The 16,408-nt window shown below is 47.7% G+C and overlaps 1 protein-coding gene across 1 annotated transcript in view; it reads right to left on the reverse strand.

Annotated features, from left to right (window-relative positions):
- The window catches only part of mboat2a (membrane bound O-acyltransferase domain containing 2a), a gene marked incomplete at both ends in the record, with an annotated part of 55,527 nt that overhangs the window by 15,868 nt on the left and 23,251 nt on the right, over positions 1-16,408 (reverse strand). Inside the window, 2 exons of the mRNA XM_084451117.1 lie at positions 5,342-5,419; positions 9,479-9,624. Of these exons, the coding sequence (XP_084307243.1) occupies positions 5,342-5,419; positions 9,479-9,624 (224 nt within the window). The remainder of the gene's footprint in view (positions 1-5,341; positions 5,420-9,478; positions 9,625-16,408) is intronic.

Consider the following 16,408-nt stretch of genomic DNA (forward strand, 5'->3'; position numbering starts at 1 on the left):
TCAGCTTAACCCAGTTAACTTAACGCAGTTGGAACAGCTTTCGACACGGAATCCAAACGAAATGTCCTCAATCAGCATGTAGGAAAGGACAAAGAAAACAAAAGCAGTGTGTGAGGTTGTACAAGCGAAGCCCCCAGTGAGATTTAGCAGCAGCAGCAGGAGGAGACGCCCGGTAGCTCAGCGGAGATAATCCTCTGGCCCGGCTCCCGGTAAGCAGGCCGGCTCAGCCCACAGCAACATCTGCCCACAGCTGCGCACCCCTCTGCTAGCCCACCAACCGCGCTGTGTGTGTATGTTTGTGTCTGTGTGCTGACATGTGCAAGTGTGTGTATTGGAGTAGATGTGTGTGTGTGTGTGTGTGTGTGTGTGTGTGTGTGTGTGTGTGTGTGCTTAAGCGTGACTGTGCTTAAGTATTTGAGTAGATGTGTGTGTGTGCGCTTAAGTATTTGAGTAGATGTGTGTGTGTGCGCTTAAGTATTTGAGTAGGTGTGTGTGTGTGTGTGCGCGCTTAAGTATTTGAGTAGATGTGGGTGTGTGTGTGTGTGTGTGTGTGTGTGTGTGTGTGCGCGCTTAAGTATTTGAGTAGATGTGTGTGCAAACTCGAATCCCATAGTAACGCCACGCCAGGCCTGTTGTGGAGAGGGAGGCTCAGCTGTCCTCTGGTCCAACATGACAATGGGCAGCTCAGAGCTGTGGGCCGCCTGGTCTGGACACTGGACAAGATGGAGCGGGGGCAGCTGGACAAGATGGGGGGGACTGGTCTGAACACTATTGTCCTTTACTAGCAGTCTGGTCAACGAGGAGCCTGTCAGAAGCCTCTCTGCTGCCCGTCTGCCCCTGCGGCCTGTAGATACTGAGGATTTATGTTGTGTGGTTGTTGGCTTGTTTTCATTTCAAATATTACATTTTCCCTCAAAAATAAGAGAGTAAAAACTGTAGCAAAGGCAAGGCACTCTAGTCTACATAAGGTTTAAAAAGCGTTTATTAAAGTGGCTAGTTGCCCAATGCATGTGGGCGTAATGCCTTCATCAGGGGAATGTATATCAGTGGAGCCTAAGCAGTGTTCTTTTTTTTTTTTTCTCTATTCATTACATTTTCCCTTTTTTGTTTGTCCTGCGTCTCATTGATTACTGTATATCCTGTTTATTGTGTGTGATTTGTTTACTCCGTCATATAAATAAAGTGACTGACAGAAAGACGGGCCTAAGTGAGGGTTGGCATTCCCGAGGGAGCCCTGATGAGACAGACTTCAAACACAGCAAGAGCACAACAGATGAAGACACGCTGTGTTTCTCCTCGAGGGATTGTGACATATGCTTCCTCTCTCTGGCGCTGGAATACTGACGCAGACACACCTGAGCAGTTTTTTTCCAGCGTAGTTTTAAATGTGGCTGTTAGGATCCTATGCTCTTATCTAACCGTTCAATCTGCCCAAAACATCTCCCTCATCTCTGCAAGACAGGGTAAACAGCCACGTTTGGCACGTATTCTCACAGACACGCATGTACGCCGCACGCGCGCACACACACACACACACACACACACACACACACAGTACGGTATCCACAAACACACACACAGTACAGTATCCACAAACACACACTGAATGAAGAAGTGAGTTGATGTGAACACTGGGTGTAGGTCTCTCCTCTACTCTGATTCTATGGCGTTGGCCCGGGGCTGCTGGGTATCTGCCAGACTGTGGCTGATTGGATGAGCCCAGGATGGCGTGACCACTCCCCCTCCTGTGCACATCAGGACCCATCAGTCCTCCTGGTTTTGAAGTGTGAATGCTCAGAAATGGAAGAAGCATGTCTCTAAGAAGGGTGATTGGAACAGACTTGGGTGAAACTAACCTTTGCAAAATACTGTCAAGTAGGCCTGCTTTAATACAAAGTAGCTGTGCAGTGTGTTTGACAATGATGTAGGCACCGTGAAGGCGTCAGTAGGTCAGTAGGAGGGCAGTGGAGATACAGTGCATGTAGCTATATAGTATTCTCCCCCACCATCAGGTGGCGCTGTGATTATATACAGCGAGACGGGCGAGATGGAGAGAGTAATAGAGAGAGAGAGAGAGAGAGAGAGAGAGAGAGAAGGACAGACTCTCTCCAGAACATTCCCTGACTTTTCACAGCATGCGTTCAGCAGGTGAGAGCAGTACCCTAGGTCCAGTCTCAGAGGGGTATGTACTGAGCAGTAAGTACCCTGGGAGGAACACAGGGACGGCTCAGGAGGTAGAGCGGATCGTCCAATGATCGCAGGGTCGGCGGTTCGAATCCCAGCTTATCCTGTCCACTTGTCGAAGTGTCCTTGGGCAAGACACTGAGCCCCAAATTGCTCCCAATGAGCAGGCTAGCACCTTGCATGGCAGCTGGTGTGTTAACTCTCATTTCACAGAGGTTTTTATTACACAAACCGCAAAGTGTATTACCTGAATTATTTTTTAAATTTAGTTCATTTAGTGTGTGTGAATGGGTGAATGAGAGGCCATTGTAAAGCACTTTGGAAAAAAGTGTTGTATATATATAAGTGCAGTCCACAAAACATGAGCAGAGGGGTGGAGCCAGCGCATTAGTCTAGCCATCAAATCCTGCTGCGTTTGAACATTATCTCATCAGGAGTGTATAGTCGGGACTAAATGAAAAGTTAATTTAGGTAATACACTTTGCTGTTTGTGTAATAAAAACCTCCATGAAGTGAGAGTTAACATGGGAGAAAGTCTAAGTGAATCGCACCTTTTGTGCCAGAAGACAGCTTGCTAGAGTGCAGGACTTGTTGGCAATACTTAAAAAGTGGAAATCTACAATCAGTGACGATCTACAATCAGTGACCAATCAGAGGCCAAAACAACTAACTGGATTCTCCTTGGTGCCCACGAATGGATGGTACAGTAAATGGTACATGGACTGCACTTATAGTGCTTTCATCCAAAGCACTTTACAATGAAGGCCTCTCATTCACCCATTCACACATACATTCACACACCAATGGCGGCAGCTGCCATGCAAGGTGCTAACCTGCTCATTGGGAGCAATTGGGGGTTCAGTGTCTTGCCCAGGGACACTTCGACATGTTGTCGGGAGATTCGAACCGCCGACCCTACGATCATTGGACGACCTGCTCTACCTCCTGAGCTTCAGCCGCCCCACGAATATCATAGCGTGTTCCCAGAAGCTCTTGCTGTATAAGCGCCTGGGTACCCCGAATACCCGGGAGGGAGCTGTGATCCGGTGACGTGTAGCTGAGCACAGCGAGGGTCCGAGAAGCCCCCCGCTCTCCTCCACCGTGCAGCGCTACACAGCTATCAACACTCCACACCAGCTGCCTCTCTCTCTCTCTCTCTCTCTCTCTCTCTCGACACCACAGGATCAGAATAGAGCAGGAGAGCATGCTTTCTGTGGAGAGATCTACAGCAGAGAGAGCTACAGTAGAGATAGATCTACGGCAGAGAGAGATCTACAGCAGAAAGAGTTCTACAGTAGAGATCTACAGCAGAGAGAGATCTATAGCAGAGTAGAGATAGATCAACAGCAAATAGAGATACAGTAGATACAGTCGAAATCTATAGTAGATAGATCAACAGTAGAGAGAGCTCTACAGTAGAGATCTACAGTAGAGAGTGATCTACAACAGAGAGAGATCTATAGCAGAGTTATTTTAACCATTTGGTGTCTATTGGCTCATTAACTCTGTGTCAAGCTGTGTGTGTGTGTGTGTGTGTGTGTGTGTGTTCAGGTTAGTTACATAACCCCCAGGGTCAACGGCATCCCTCAATACCCGAACGAGTGATCCCTGTCACTCCTAGTCACTGATAAACTTTAAAGTATAAAGTTGTTCACCCTGTAGTGTTCACCAAACACACACACACACACACACACAGTTACTTAAGCGCCCACGCAGGGTCAACGGCCTCCGTCAATACCTCAACAAGTGTCTGCATGGCCCCTGACACTGACCAAAGAGAGATCTACAGTAGAGAGAGAGATCTACAGTAGAGAGATCTACAGTAGAGATCTACAGCAGAGATCTACAGTAGAGATCTACAGCAGAGAGAGAGAGATCTACAATAGAGATCTACAGCAGAGAGAGAGAGATCTACAATAGAGATCTACAGCAGAGAGATCTATAGCAGTAGATAGATATTTACAGTAGAGATTGATCTACAGCAGAGAGAATCTACAGGAGAAAGATCTACAGACAGGAGAGGTCTACAGCAGAGAGAGATCTACAGCAGAGATAGATCTACACTAGATAGAGGTCTACAGTAGAGATCTACAGCAGAGATCTACCATAGAGAGAGATCTACAGCAGAGAGATCTACAACAGAGAGATCTACAGTAGAGAGAGATCTACAGTAGAAATCTACAGCAGAGAGAGATCTACAGTAGAGATCTACAGCAGAGATCTACAGCAGAGAGATATCTACAGTAGAGATATATCTACAGTACAGACTGATCTACAGGAGAAAGATCTACGGCCGAGAGAGACCTAGAGCAGAGAGAGATCAACAGTAGAGATAGATCTACAGCAGAGAGAAATCTACAGTAGATAGCGGTCTACAGTAGAGATCTACAGCAGAGAGATCAACAACAGAGATCTACAGTAGAGAGAGATCTAAAGTAGAGAGATCAACAACAGAGATCTACAGTAGAGAGAGATCTAAAGTAGAGAGATCAACAACAGAGATCTACAGTAGAGAGAGATCTAAAGTAGAGAGATCTACAGTAGAGAGAGTGGATGTGTTTGTGTTGATGAGCCACGGCCACAGATGGCAGCCTGAGGGACTGGAGAACTATCACCGTCAGGACTCTGCTCTCTCTCTGCTCTCTCTCTCTGCTCTCTCTCTCTGCTCTCTCTCTCTGCTCTCTCCAGACCCACTCTGCTCTCTCCAGACCCAGCAAACACATAACACCTCTGGGCAGCCAGACTACAGATGTACCAGGGAAGCTAAGGGAAGCAACAGCAGTTCCCTCCTCCATTACATAACATCACAGTCATTTAGCAGACACTTTCATCCAAAACAACTTACAATAATTGCATTTAAAGTAGGTAGTCAGTGTGCCAGAGCTCACAAGTGCATCTCCTTTCTAAACAAGTGACTAAAAGCATAATCTAGCGCTGAAACCAAAGTGCAAGAGTAGCAAAATATTAATACAATAGGTGCTTAAGAGGGAGGATCCTGGTAGTACTTGTTGAAGAGGTGGGTTTTGAACCTGTGGCGACTCTTTCTACAGTATATCCTCCATACAGACACATATCTATGACATATTTACGTCCATCAATGTTGGCGTTTCTCTGTCTGTGTGAATGGTGGCGTGGTGTGGCCGGGGTTCATACTGACTTGTGCATGTGCTCCAGCCCGGCGAAGACCATGATGCTGTAGGAGAGACCGCTCTGGACCAGGAAGTGCAAGGCATACCTGGAGACAAACACGACAGGAAGAGGAGTGGTTACGTTCCATCATTCGACGTCACAACGCCATTTCTATCTCCCTGAGTGTGTGTGTGTGTGTGTGTGTGTGTGTCGTGACTGAGCCCAGACAGATGCTGCCCAGACCCCCTTTTATCAGCAGCACCCAGACTGGGGTCCAACCACACACCCTACGGGGAAGGGGGGGGGGGGGGGGGGGGTCATGTTGTGTTAACAGCAACAAAGCACAGCAGCTGGGGGAGGGGGGGGTGAATATTGTCCCTGGCAGATGTACCTCATGAACCAGGACCTGACATGATGGAGGGTGATGGAGGGATGAAGAAATTTGGAGGAGAGAGAGAGAGAGAGAGAGAGAGAGAGAGAGAGAAAGAGAGAGAGAGACAGAGAGAGAAAGAGATAGAGAGAGAGAGAAAGAGATAGAGAGAAAGAGATAGAGAGAGAAAGAGATAGAGAGAGAGAGAGAAAGAGATAGAGAAAGAGATAGAGAGAAAGAGATAGAGAGAGAGAGAAAGAGATAGAGAGAGAGAGAGAGATATAGAGGAGAGAGAAAAAAAGAGAGAGAGAAGGATTCTGACGGATGAGTGAAAAGGACCAGAGGGAAGGATGGACGGACAAATGGGAAAGGAGCAGGATAGGAGGAGAGGAGAGGAGGAGAGGAGGAGGGGGGCGACAAGACAAGCCTGAATCTGCGATTGAGGATTGACTGGTTGATAACTTAAAAGTCTACAAAATGACTACAAAATGCCACCATCATCCCACCACTCTACACAGCCTAGGAACGCTCCCAGCTCCCAGCCTCCTGAGCACCTGCAGTCCACAACCAGCCAAGTCTTCTCTGCCACTCTGAATACAGCATGTGGCTAGCTGTTTAACTTCCCTCCAGATCTGGATAAAAACATGCGTGGTGTAGGGTCCGTGTGTGCCCTCCGGGGCAGAGGAGTGTGTGTGTGTGTGTGTGTGTGTGTGTGTGTGTGTGTGTGTGTGTGTGTGTGTGTGTGTGTGTGTCTGTGTCTGTGTGTGTGTGTGTGTGTGTGTGTGTGTGTGTCTGCTGATTTCTTCTGTAATTATTTGGCACCACAGATTGAAAGTGTCCAGCCTGGAAAGATACTAGAATTAAGAATCTCTTCCGATCTGCAGTTTGCCTGTAATGGTTTATAGTGTAGAATTTACTGTAGCAGTTATAACTGTTGGCTTGGCCACCTTTCTCTGCAATAAAAGTCAAGAATTGATTATTTTAGTCAAATTAAGCAAGATCTATTGCCTCAATGGCTTCTTTCATGTATTTCCTGTCCTAGGAGGCAGAGGTCAGACAGGCAGGGCATAGCCACTGACCACAACTTCATCTGACCACAACAGAATCGGCTGTCCATCGATAGAATAATGTGGGTGAAGATCCAGCACCATGTGTCCTGACATCAGATCAGCCAGCTGCTGGACTGGAGTAGGGGCACAGCGAGCGTGTCCCGAGACTAGAGACTCGCCCTGGAAGTGGAACCACATACTGTGGCTAACTAGCTAGCGTCGCACGCACGCACGCACGCACGCACGCACACACCTTCATGGCCTCTCCCTGTTCTCAGCACGATGGCAGGTTGTTTATTACAGGGCAAGGGCTCTCTAATTAGATATCAATCATCAACCCTCCGCATCGACCTGTTTACCCTGGCTGGGAGGGGTGGAGGGGTGTATGGAGAGGAGGAGGTATGGAGAGGAGGAGGTATGGAGAGGAGGAGGGGTATGGAGAGGAGGAGGTATGGAGAGGATGAGCTATGGAGAGGAGGAGGGGTATGGAGAGGAGGAGGTATGGAGAGGAGGAGGGTATGGAGAGGAGGAGGTATGGAGAGGATGAGCTATGGAGAGGAGGAGGGTATGGAGAGGAGGAGGTATGGAGAGGAGGAGGTATAGAGAGAAGGAGGGTATGGAGAGGAGGAGGTATAGAGAGAAGGAGGGTATGGAGAGGAGGAGGTATGGAGAGGAGGAGGTATGGAGAGGATGAGCTATGGAGAGGAGGGGGGTAAAGGGTCACAAGACAGGAAGTGAACCACATTATAACACAATGTAAACCTATTTGGAACATTGGAAAGATGTAACTAAAAGCCAAAGTAGATTAGAATGTTATCTGGCCCTAAAAATACATTATAAATTGGCCGAATCTCTCTCTACTGTCAGAGATAGAAAGCAGAGACAGATCTTAACCAAGTACAGGCTCAGTGACCACAAATTGGCAATCGAAAAAGGATCACACAAAAAAATCATGGCAACCAAAAGAAAACAGAATGTGATCACTGTTCAACAGGTGAGGTTGAAACAGAGATGCACTTCATCCTATACTGTAAAACATTCAATGAAATAAGGAACATCTACTCTGTAATTCCAGACTTCAAACAACTTAATGACCTTTCAAAACTAAAAATACTCCTAAGAGAAGGAGACAGGGCATGTATGGCTGCCCAATACATATCAGCCTGGGGAGGTATGGAGAGGAGGAGGGTATAGAGAGGAGGAGGGTATGGAGAGGAGGAGGGTATGGAGAGGAGGAGGTATAGAGAGGAGGAGGTATAGAGAGGAGGAGGTATAGAGAGGAGGAGGTATAGAGAGGAGGAGGTATAGAGAGGAGGAGGTATGGAGAGGAGGAGGTATAGAGAGGAGGACGTATGGAGAAGAGGAGGGTAAAGGGTCACAAGACAGGAAGTGAACAAAGAGAATAACAAATGCGTGAGGGGATGTTGAGAGAGGAGGGAGCGAAAAGAAGGGAGAGGTTCAGGATAGAGAGAGATGAAGAGAGAGATAGAGACATAGAGAGAAAGAGAGAAAGACAGAGCATTAGGCAGATACCCACTAATAATTAACATTCAAAAGAGAGCGCTCACATTTTTTAACCACCTTAAATCCAGCCCCCTAGACACCCTCCATTCCAAAGCCATCCAAACCCAAGAGCTGAGCCCAGAAAAGAGTCCACTATGTCAGCTGGTGCTGAGACTAACTACCCCCTCTCAGACACATCCTGACCAGTCTCACACCAACACTGCTTTCCAAACTCCAGAGTAAACCACATTATAACACAATGTACATAAACCTATTCGGAACATTGGAAAGATGTAACTAAAAGCCAAAGTAGATTAGAATGTTATCTGGAAAGAAAGAGGGATAACTATAGACACTTGGAAGAATAAAAGAAAACAATAAATCTCAAGAAACTGACATTTTTCAACAATGACAGTAGTGCTGCGCTAACGGCTAGCTAGCTGTCAAACAAGATCAAGTGGCTAGCTACCAAGCAAGACATCGGGACTAGGACCCAAAAGTACAAAAAAGGGCAATCTGGAAAAGGATTTGTGTAATCCAGAATAATTTGTCACTTTTGATTGCTTATTCCATTTTGTGGATTAGCAAGACAGTCTGTCACTCGCTAATTAGCTACCTAGCTGCTAGCTAGCTGCCTCTGGACCTAGAGCCAGGTAGAGTCAGTTACAACCAGTTGTAAAGTGTCAGTTGGAAATGACCAACAGTTGAAATGGCCTTTGCATTTCAATATCCAGTTTCTGCAATCAGTTTGACACAGTTAATTCATCTGCAAAACAGACTGTACATTTCCTTAAAAATAAAATCTTCCCCATTGGGGTCTTGAACCCATGATCTCGCATGGGAGTCGGACGCTTAATCCACTACACTACAGAGGAACTTGAAAGTGTGCGATGTCATAGTGGTTTTGTTCCTATGGAATCTCTCCCGTACTTCCAAAAGAAGGGGAGAGGAGAGTGAAAGGGAGGGAGAGGGATGGAAAAGCCGAAAGTAAAAGTAGGATTAGACCCACAGGCTAGCAGAGGGTGTGGGTATGGTTTCCTAAAATCGTCCCCACCAAGGCCTTGAATCCCAATCTCCTGGGTGGGAGTCCGATGCTTTCACCGCTACTCTACTTTTTTTCAATTTATATACATTTTAATGTATCAAAAGCTTTGGCAATACATATGAACAATTTGTCATGCCAAAAAAGCTAATTGAAGTTGAGAGGGAGAGAGAGAGAGAGAGGGAGAGAGGAGGAACGTACCAGCCGAAGCAGAAAAGGGCCAGGTAGAATCCCAGCAGCATGGCCACCACATGCCTGACGAAGGTGCTGGTCTTACTGGGGTGGAGGTACAGACGAAACCACACGGCCGTCAGCAGGGCGAACAGCTGGCACACCACAAAGTTCACCTGGAGAGAGAGAGAGAGAGACACAGAGAGAGAGAACAGGACAGTGAATGACCTAGACACACACAGCATATATTTACACACACAATCACACACCCACAAATATACATAGTGATTATTATTATTACAATTTATTATAGCATTTCTAATACATATATTTTATTTTATTTAGTATAATGAGTACAATGTCTCTTTTTTGTTTGTTTGCTTGTTATTTAATTAATTTTAGGCTTTGGCAATATTTACATACTGCGAATTTCCTGCCAATGAAGCTTATCGAATTGAATTTACAGAGAGAGGGAGAGAGAGAGACAGGGAGAGACAGACAGAAATAGAGAGAGACAAACAGACAGATAAGAGAGAGAGACACTGTTGAGTATAAAGATAAGATACATAATATCATTTGAAGCATTACATTATTACATTACAGTCATTTAGCAGACATTTTTATCCAAAGCCACTTACAATAATCACATTTAACGTAGGTAGTCAGTGTACTACTACTCCGCAGAAGTACAAGTGCATCTCCTTTCTAAACAAATGACTAAGAACATAATCTAGTGTTCAATCAAAATGCAAGAAAAACAAACTAAAAATACAATAGGTGCTTAAGAGGGAGGATCGTGGTAGTACTTCTTGAAGAGGTGAGTTTTGAGCCTGTGGTGAAAGATGGGCAGCGACTCTGCTGTCCTGACGTCAGTGGGAAGTTCATTCCACTAAGCAAATATGAATGATAAGACAGCTATCAGCTTGGCCAGCCCTACACACACCTTCCCCCCTATCTGCTCTCCTTTCTCTCATTCAGATACGCCAGGGCTGCAAAACTGCCTAAATGATAGGGAATGATAAGGCTATACAGTCACTATGCACACACCTCCAGCCTACTGTACTACTGTATAAGGCCTGTGTTACTGACGCTAGCAAGCCATCCTGATGCCTGAGGGCTGTGGGATGTAGTGAAGCAGGGCTTGACATACAGTTGAGTTTTCAAAGTTACTGGCCCCAACGTTGTATCACTAGCCTGGAAGATATAGCCACATTTTGCTAATGCTTAAACAGGACATAAATGTAGGGCTGGGTATCGAGTCGAATTTCAAGAATTGATTCGATTCCGATTCACAAGATTCGGAATCGAGTATCACGATTCAATTCGATTCGATTCAATATCGATTGGGTTAGTGTTACCAATTTAGCTGTAACCTTAATTACATGACTGCCAAGTTATGCAACACATCAATACTAGGGCTGGGTATCGATACTGATTTCCAAAAATGAATGAATGAATGAATCATTGAATGACTGAATGAACTATTACGCAATTAATTAATAATGAATGAATGAACTATTACCCATTACGCTGTTCACAGAGAGTGTGCCCTGGACTTTGGGCAGGAGGATCAAACCCTGCGCACCTTTCCACCACCTGCCCTTTGAAGAGTGCTGACCACAGGACCGTCTCTGATATCTCTAGCCAACTACCTGTGAACAACTGGACTGATAGAAAAACTATAACACTGGACGATGCAGGAGCTAACCAACTCCAACAGGGGGCGATAATGCAACGACAAGGATGCAAACTGCCGTAAAAAAGCCATAGAAGAAGAAGAAGAAGAAGAAGGAGGGCCGTCTTTGATATCTCCCAGTCTCTGGCCCAATCCCAATGTCCCCCCTAAACCCTCAAGCCCTGAGCCCTCACAGACTTATTGACGTCACCTGGTGAAGTGATCGAGTGTGAGAGGCTGCAAGGGCTCGAATTGGTATAACAAGGAATGGGACAGCACTTGTGACATCACATTACGTTGACGTGAAAACATATTTCTTACTATTGTGGGCGTGGGGCTTTTTTTAAATCAATTTGTAAATTGTACATGTTTTTCTTGTAGGCCTTCGTGTAAATTAATTTTGGCTGAGTCAAATCCCCTTTACATTATCAGAACTCTCTGTGTTACCCTCAAAACATTTGTTCAACTTGAAATCATTTCATTTTGTGGTCATATGCGATCGCATCTGCGATCAAATATCAACCCAACCCAGTATTTGTTAGTAGGATCGCATCGATCCTACATTACTGCCTGTGATTCTTGTTTGTGATGAATCCAAAAGTATTAACTTAAGAATGATAATATATTATGTATACACATTCCTGCACCTCACAACTCTTTCCATATTCATGTTGGAAATCTCAATTCAAAGAACACTGCACCGAAATGGGTGATTAATGTCATACTGCTTTTAACTGGGCAATCATATGATTTAGAGCAACAGAAATCGATGTAAATTATAACCATAGCCTACATATTTTTAAACAAATCACATTATACAAACCCATGGGGTTAATAACCCATACTTAAAAATAATGAAACCAAATTAATTATAAGGCTACTTGTGCAGATAAGCAAGTCCAGCTGAAAACATGAAAACATATTTTGTTCTGTAACGTGAACGTTACGGTTGGTTGATCTGTCCGTGCTTGTTTATTGGCTGTTCTTCAGGTAACCCCGTGTTTCACGTCACGACGCTATGAACTGTGGGTAATTCCCTTGGGCTAAGTCTGCAGAAGTGCAGACTTACGGGAAGGGGCCATAAAGGGCTCAAAATGGCTGCCGGAGAGCCCTCGCGCACTTGCCGAGTTGACATTGGGACACCCCTAAGCCCTCGCGGACTTCGCGGGAGCGCGCTCTTAAGTCTGCGAGTCTGCAAGGGTGGACATTGGGACTGGGCCTCTAGCTGAATCCCAAATCGCGCACTTAGGCGAAAGTGCAGAGCACTCGCGGCCTTGTGGCCTTACATGCGCGTTCCCGCTAAGTCCACAAGGGCTCAGGGTAGTTCCAAAACGGAATTGCTAGGTCCACAAGTGCGCCACGCCGCCATTTTGCGCACTGTAACCGCACTTACCGAAAATCCGCAATTTCACGGACTTAGGAGCAGAAAATACCCACAGCCCACCGCGTCTCATGTGACACAGTGCTTGAGTGCATCCGAGTCATGATCCGAGTGCATCACACATAAATGATGACATTTGCAGATAACACAACATTTATCTTGAAATCCACATGCTGCAAACATATCCCACCCAACCTAATTTTTTTATTATTATTAAATTAAAACAGACGTCAATCGGTCAATTTGGAGAGCTGAAGGGAGCGTCAGAGCAGCCTCTGCGTCGGAGGAACGCGGCAGCCAATGAAAACGAAGTGGGAGGGGCATTGAGCGAAACTGGGAGTGCTGTCCCATTTAATTCACGGCCCTGCACCCTCTGGCCCTTCCAGCTGACGTCAATTAAGTGCTCAGGCCTCAGGCCACAAGTGCGAGGGGCCGCAAGTGCGGTTTGCGCACTCAGATTGGGATTCAGCTTCTATATCCACCAGCCAGCCTGTTAATACACACTATCAAACACACAGAGGAGTGTGTGTGTGTCTCAATCAGAGCCCTCATCAGGGACACACACACACACTCGGATGGCCCATCAGTGTGGACAAATCAGGATTGACGACCGAGGCGTACGCACGCGCACACACGCACACACACACACACATTCCACTGGAGGGACCCCAACTATCTATTGACTTGCGCAGAAAGAGAGAGGAATTAGAAAGAGAGAGAGAGAGAGAGAGAGAGAGAGAGAGAGACACAGACAGAAAGACAGACAGACAGACAGACAGATAGCTGAGAGTGAGAGCAGGGCCACAGCCAACAGATGTCGTGTCACGGTCAGCAGCACCTGCCGACGCTTATCATCTGGAGCACGGGCCCAAGGGTCTCATATCAGCCTGTACAGTACATACACACACACACACACACACACACACACACACACACACACACACACACACACACACAGTAAAGAGAGCCTTTGTTTCTCTTCACACTCACATCATAGGAGTATCACCCCCCCCCCCCCCCCCCCCCAGGAGCCCCGCCCCCTCCCACCGTCAGCAGGCCACGGGCGCCGGGTCCCTCGGGGGCTAGCGAGCGCTACCGGGCGGGCAGAGACCAAGACGAAGCTCAGAGGTCAGAAACGGAGAGCGGCAGCGAGGACAGAGAGAGAGGAGCACTGTTCTCTGTTCTCTACCCAGAGGAGAGACCGAGGGAGAGAGAGCGGTAGAGAGAGGTATTTGAGGTTTTGCCTTTAATCTTTGCAGCCGAAATAACTGATGGGCCTTGATGGGAGCGGCATATCAAAGAACCGGAGAACCGTAACGGTCTTTCAGGAGGGACGCTGCGGTTCCACCTGCAGGTTCCCGTTGCTATGGTGTGATCGACCTCCTCTATTTGACAGCCACACAGCTGAAAAGCAAACAGCCTCCTGCAGCTGCCTAGCTAGCTCCCCTCCTGCTAGCCAGCCAGGTGAAACAACACACACACACACACACACACACAACACACACAACACACACAACACACACAACACACACGTATTCAAGCTCTGCAAACTGCTGCGATGGCGAGGTAGCACTAAGCCTGGTGTGTTCCAGGTGACCACCATAGTATCTGACACAGGCTGTGTGTGTATGTGTGTGTGTGTGTGTGCGCGTGTGTGTGTGTGTGTTGTGTTTTTGGTGTCTGTGCTGGAGTGTTATTACCTGTCCAGGCAGGGAGATAAATAGGAAATGCTAAATATAGCCTCAGCCCAGACTGCTTCTGAGCCGTAGCCAGTGGCTGTGACCGAAATCCCCAGAATCCTTCATCTCCCCCGCCGCCCCCTCCCCCTCCACACACACACTCTTGCTCTCTCTCTCTCTCACAAACACACACACACTCACACACACACTCTCTCTCTCACCCGCACACACACAAAGTGCAATTAAAAAATAGATAGTAAAGCCTATGCCATATGTTGCTATAATGTATCAGCTGAATTCTAACCAGCTCGACGTCTGTCATACTAATAGGCTGTCCAATAAGGAAGCAGCCATTGGTGTCCCATACCGGCCCCCCTTCAGGGTCGGGGCTAGATCGGGTACAGCTATGGCCGATGTAGAAGTACGGTAAAGGCTAGTTCCCACACACGCAGAGGCCATTTAGGGTTAAGGTTAGGGTTATGGTTAGGTTTAGGGTTAAGGTGAGGCTTGGATAGAGGCTTGGGTTAAGGGTTAGGGCTGACGTTAGGGTTTGACCAGTTATGGGAACTAGCCTTGTACACAGGCCGTAACTGTACCCCATTTAGACACAACTCCACTTCAGGCACTGCTGACATGCCCATAGGCTTCAGGTAGCATTTCATGCTTTGATTACTAGAAACTGCTCTCTTACCCAGGCATAACATGGCTGACTGACTGGTTGGCTGGCTGGCTGGCTAGCTGGCTGCTATGTAGCTTGGCCACGCAGCGAGCGCCAGTCTGCGATGAAGCAGACAGATTCACCTCTGACGTTAAGGGATGTTCTACTTCATTTGGGGACATTACGGTTAATTGCAGCGAGCAGATTTTGTGTTGTTCAGCCCGATCCTGCTTTACAATGCCACAGAGCAGCTAAGGTGAAGCATTTACTGATCCGTGTTGTGAATGAAAGGAGGAGGAGGAGGAGGAGGAGGATGAGGGGTTCTAACAGCCTGGCAGGCTTCCTACTGAACGGACCGGGCCGGCCTGCCCGTCATCACCTCGGTGTGTGTGATACACAGACGCTGAGATGAAAGTGGGCGGAGTTTGTACTGGGGGGGGGGGGGGGAGGGGCAGCTGCCGGGCCGTGAAGAACATCCCCTCCGTAGGCGGGAACAGGGGGGCCGGCGAGGGACTTCTGAATGCAGTAGGAGGTGGGTTGAACCCGTACGCTGGACACTGCAGCCATTGTCTGGTGGAGGACTCCACACCGACAGGCCTCACGCCGGGCTGGACACGATGCCCGTCCGTCCGTCCACGCCGGCTCGTGCGGGCGGCGGAGGGATACATTTTTGGGAGTGTTTCGTTTCTTTCCGTATTAAAGAGCCACAGGTTTCCTTTTCCCCCGCGCGTGACTGTTGCGGTCCCGAGTGTAGCGTTCCTGATAAGCAGTCAGCCCCTCCCTATATATTACACATAGTTTCCTCCCACTAGAGAATTCCTTCTCGCTGACTGGGGGAGAGAGAGCGGGCGGGGGGGGGGGGGGAAGGAGGGCAGGGGGGGGGAGGGACTGACACATTATTGTTCGAGGCAGAGCAGTCGGACGAGCTTCTGCACACGCTTCAAAGCCGTTGGTTTCGCATGCCATTCATCTCCGGCTGAACACCCTCTCCTTTGAAGGACTGATTGAAGGTGTCGACGGCTCCGTCTACCTGTGTGTGTGTGTGTGTGTGTGTGTGTGTGTGTGTGTGTGTGCCGTTCTGAAAAATTTTTTGCTTTTATCCCGAGCCTTTTACTCTGGCGTTAGACGATTTCCCGCCGGCGTTCGGCTGTGCGCGGGGGACGGACAGCAGGTGCCGTGTGGAGTGACACAGTCTGGAGATCAGCGCCCACGGTCGATGACAGCTTCCTGCTTCAGAGGACAGTTCCACCCTGTGACTCTTTCACTTACACACATCATTGAACATAATGGCTGCTTTGAAAACCCCTCCACATCCAGCGGGTTTGTTCTGGGATATTACAGGGGTGTTGACAGGCTTTTAATTTGTCAATCACAGGGGAAGGGAGAGGGAGAGAGGGGGGGGGGGGGGTTCAGGTAGAGAGATTTTGTGCCCTCAGTCAGAGGTATAATCACGCCTGAAAGGGCGACGACAAAGAAGGGCCGTCTCTGACTGTTGACCTGAAACCCGACAGACGGACGCGAATGGAGGTTATTTTTGTTTACTAAAATCTCCCAGTTCCACTCTCCC

The sequence above is a fragment of the Borostomias antarcticus genome (assembly GCF_949987555.1).
Source record: "Borostomias antarcticus genome assembly, chromosome: 16".
Classification (NCBI taxonomy): Eukaryota; Metazoa; Chordata; class Actinopteri; order Stomiiformes; family Stomiidae; genus Borostomias; species Borostomias antarcticus.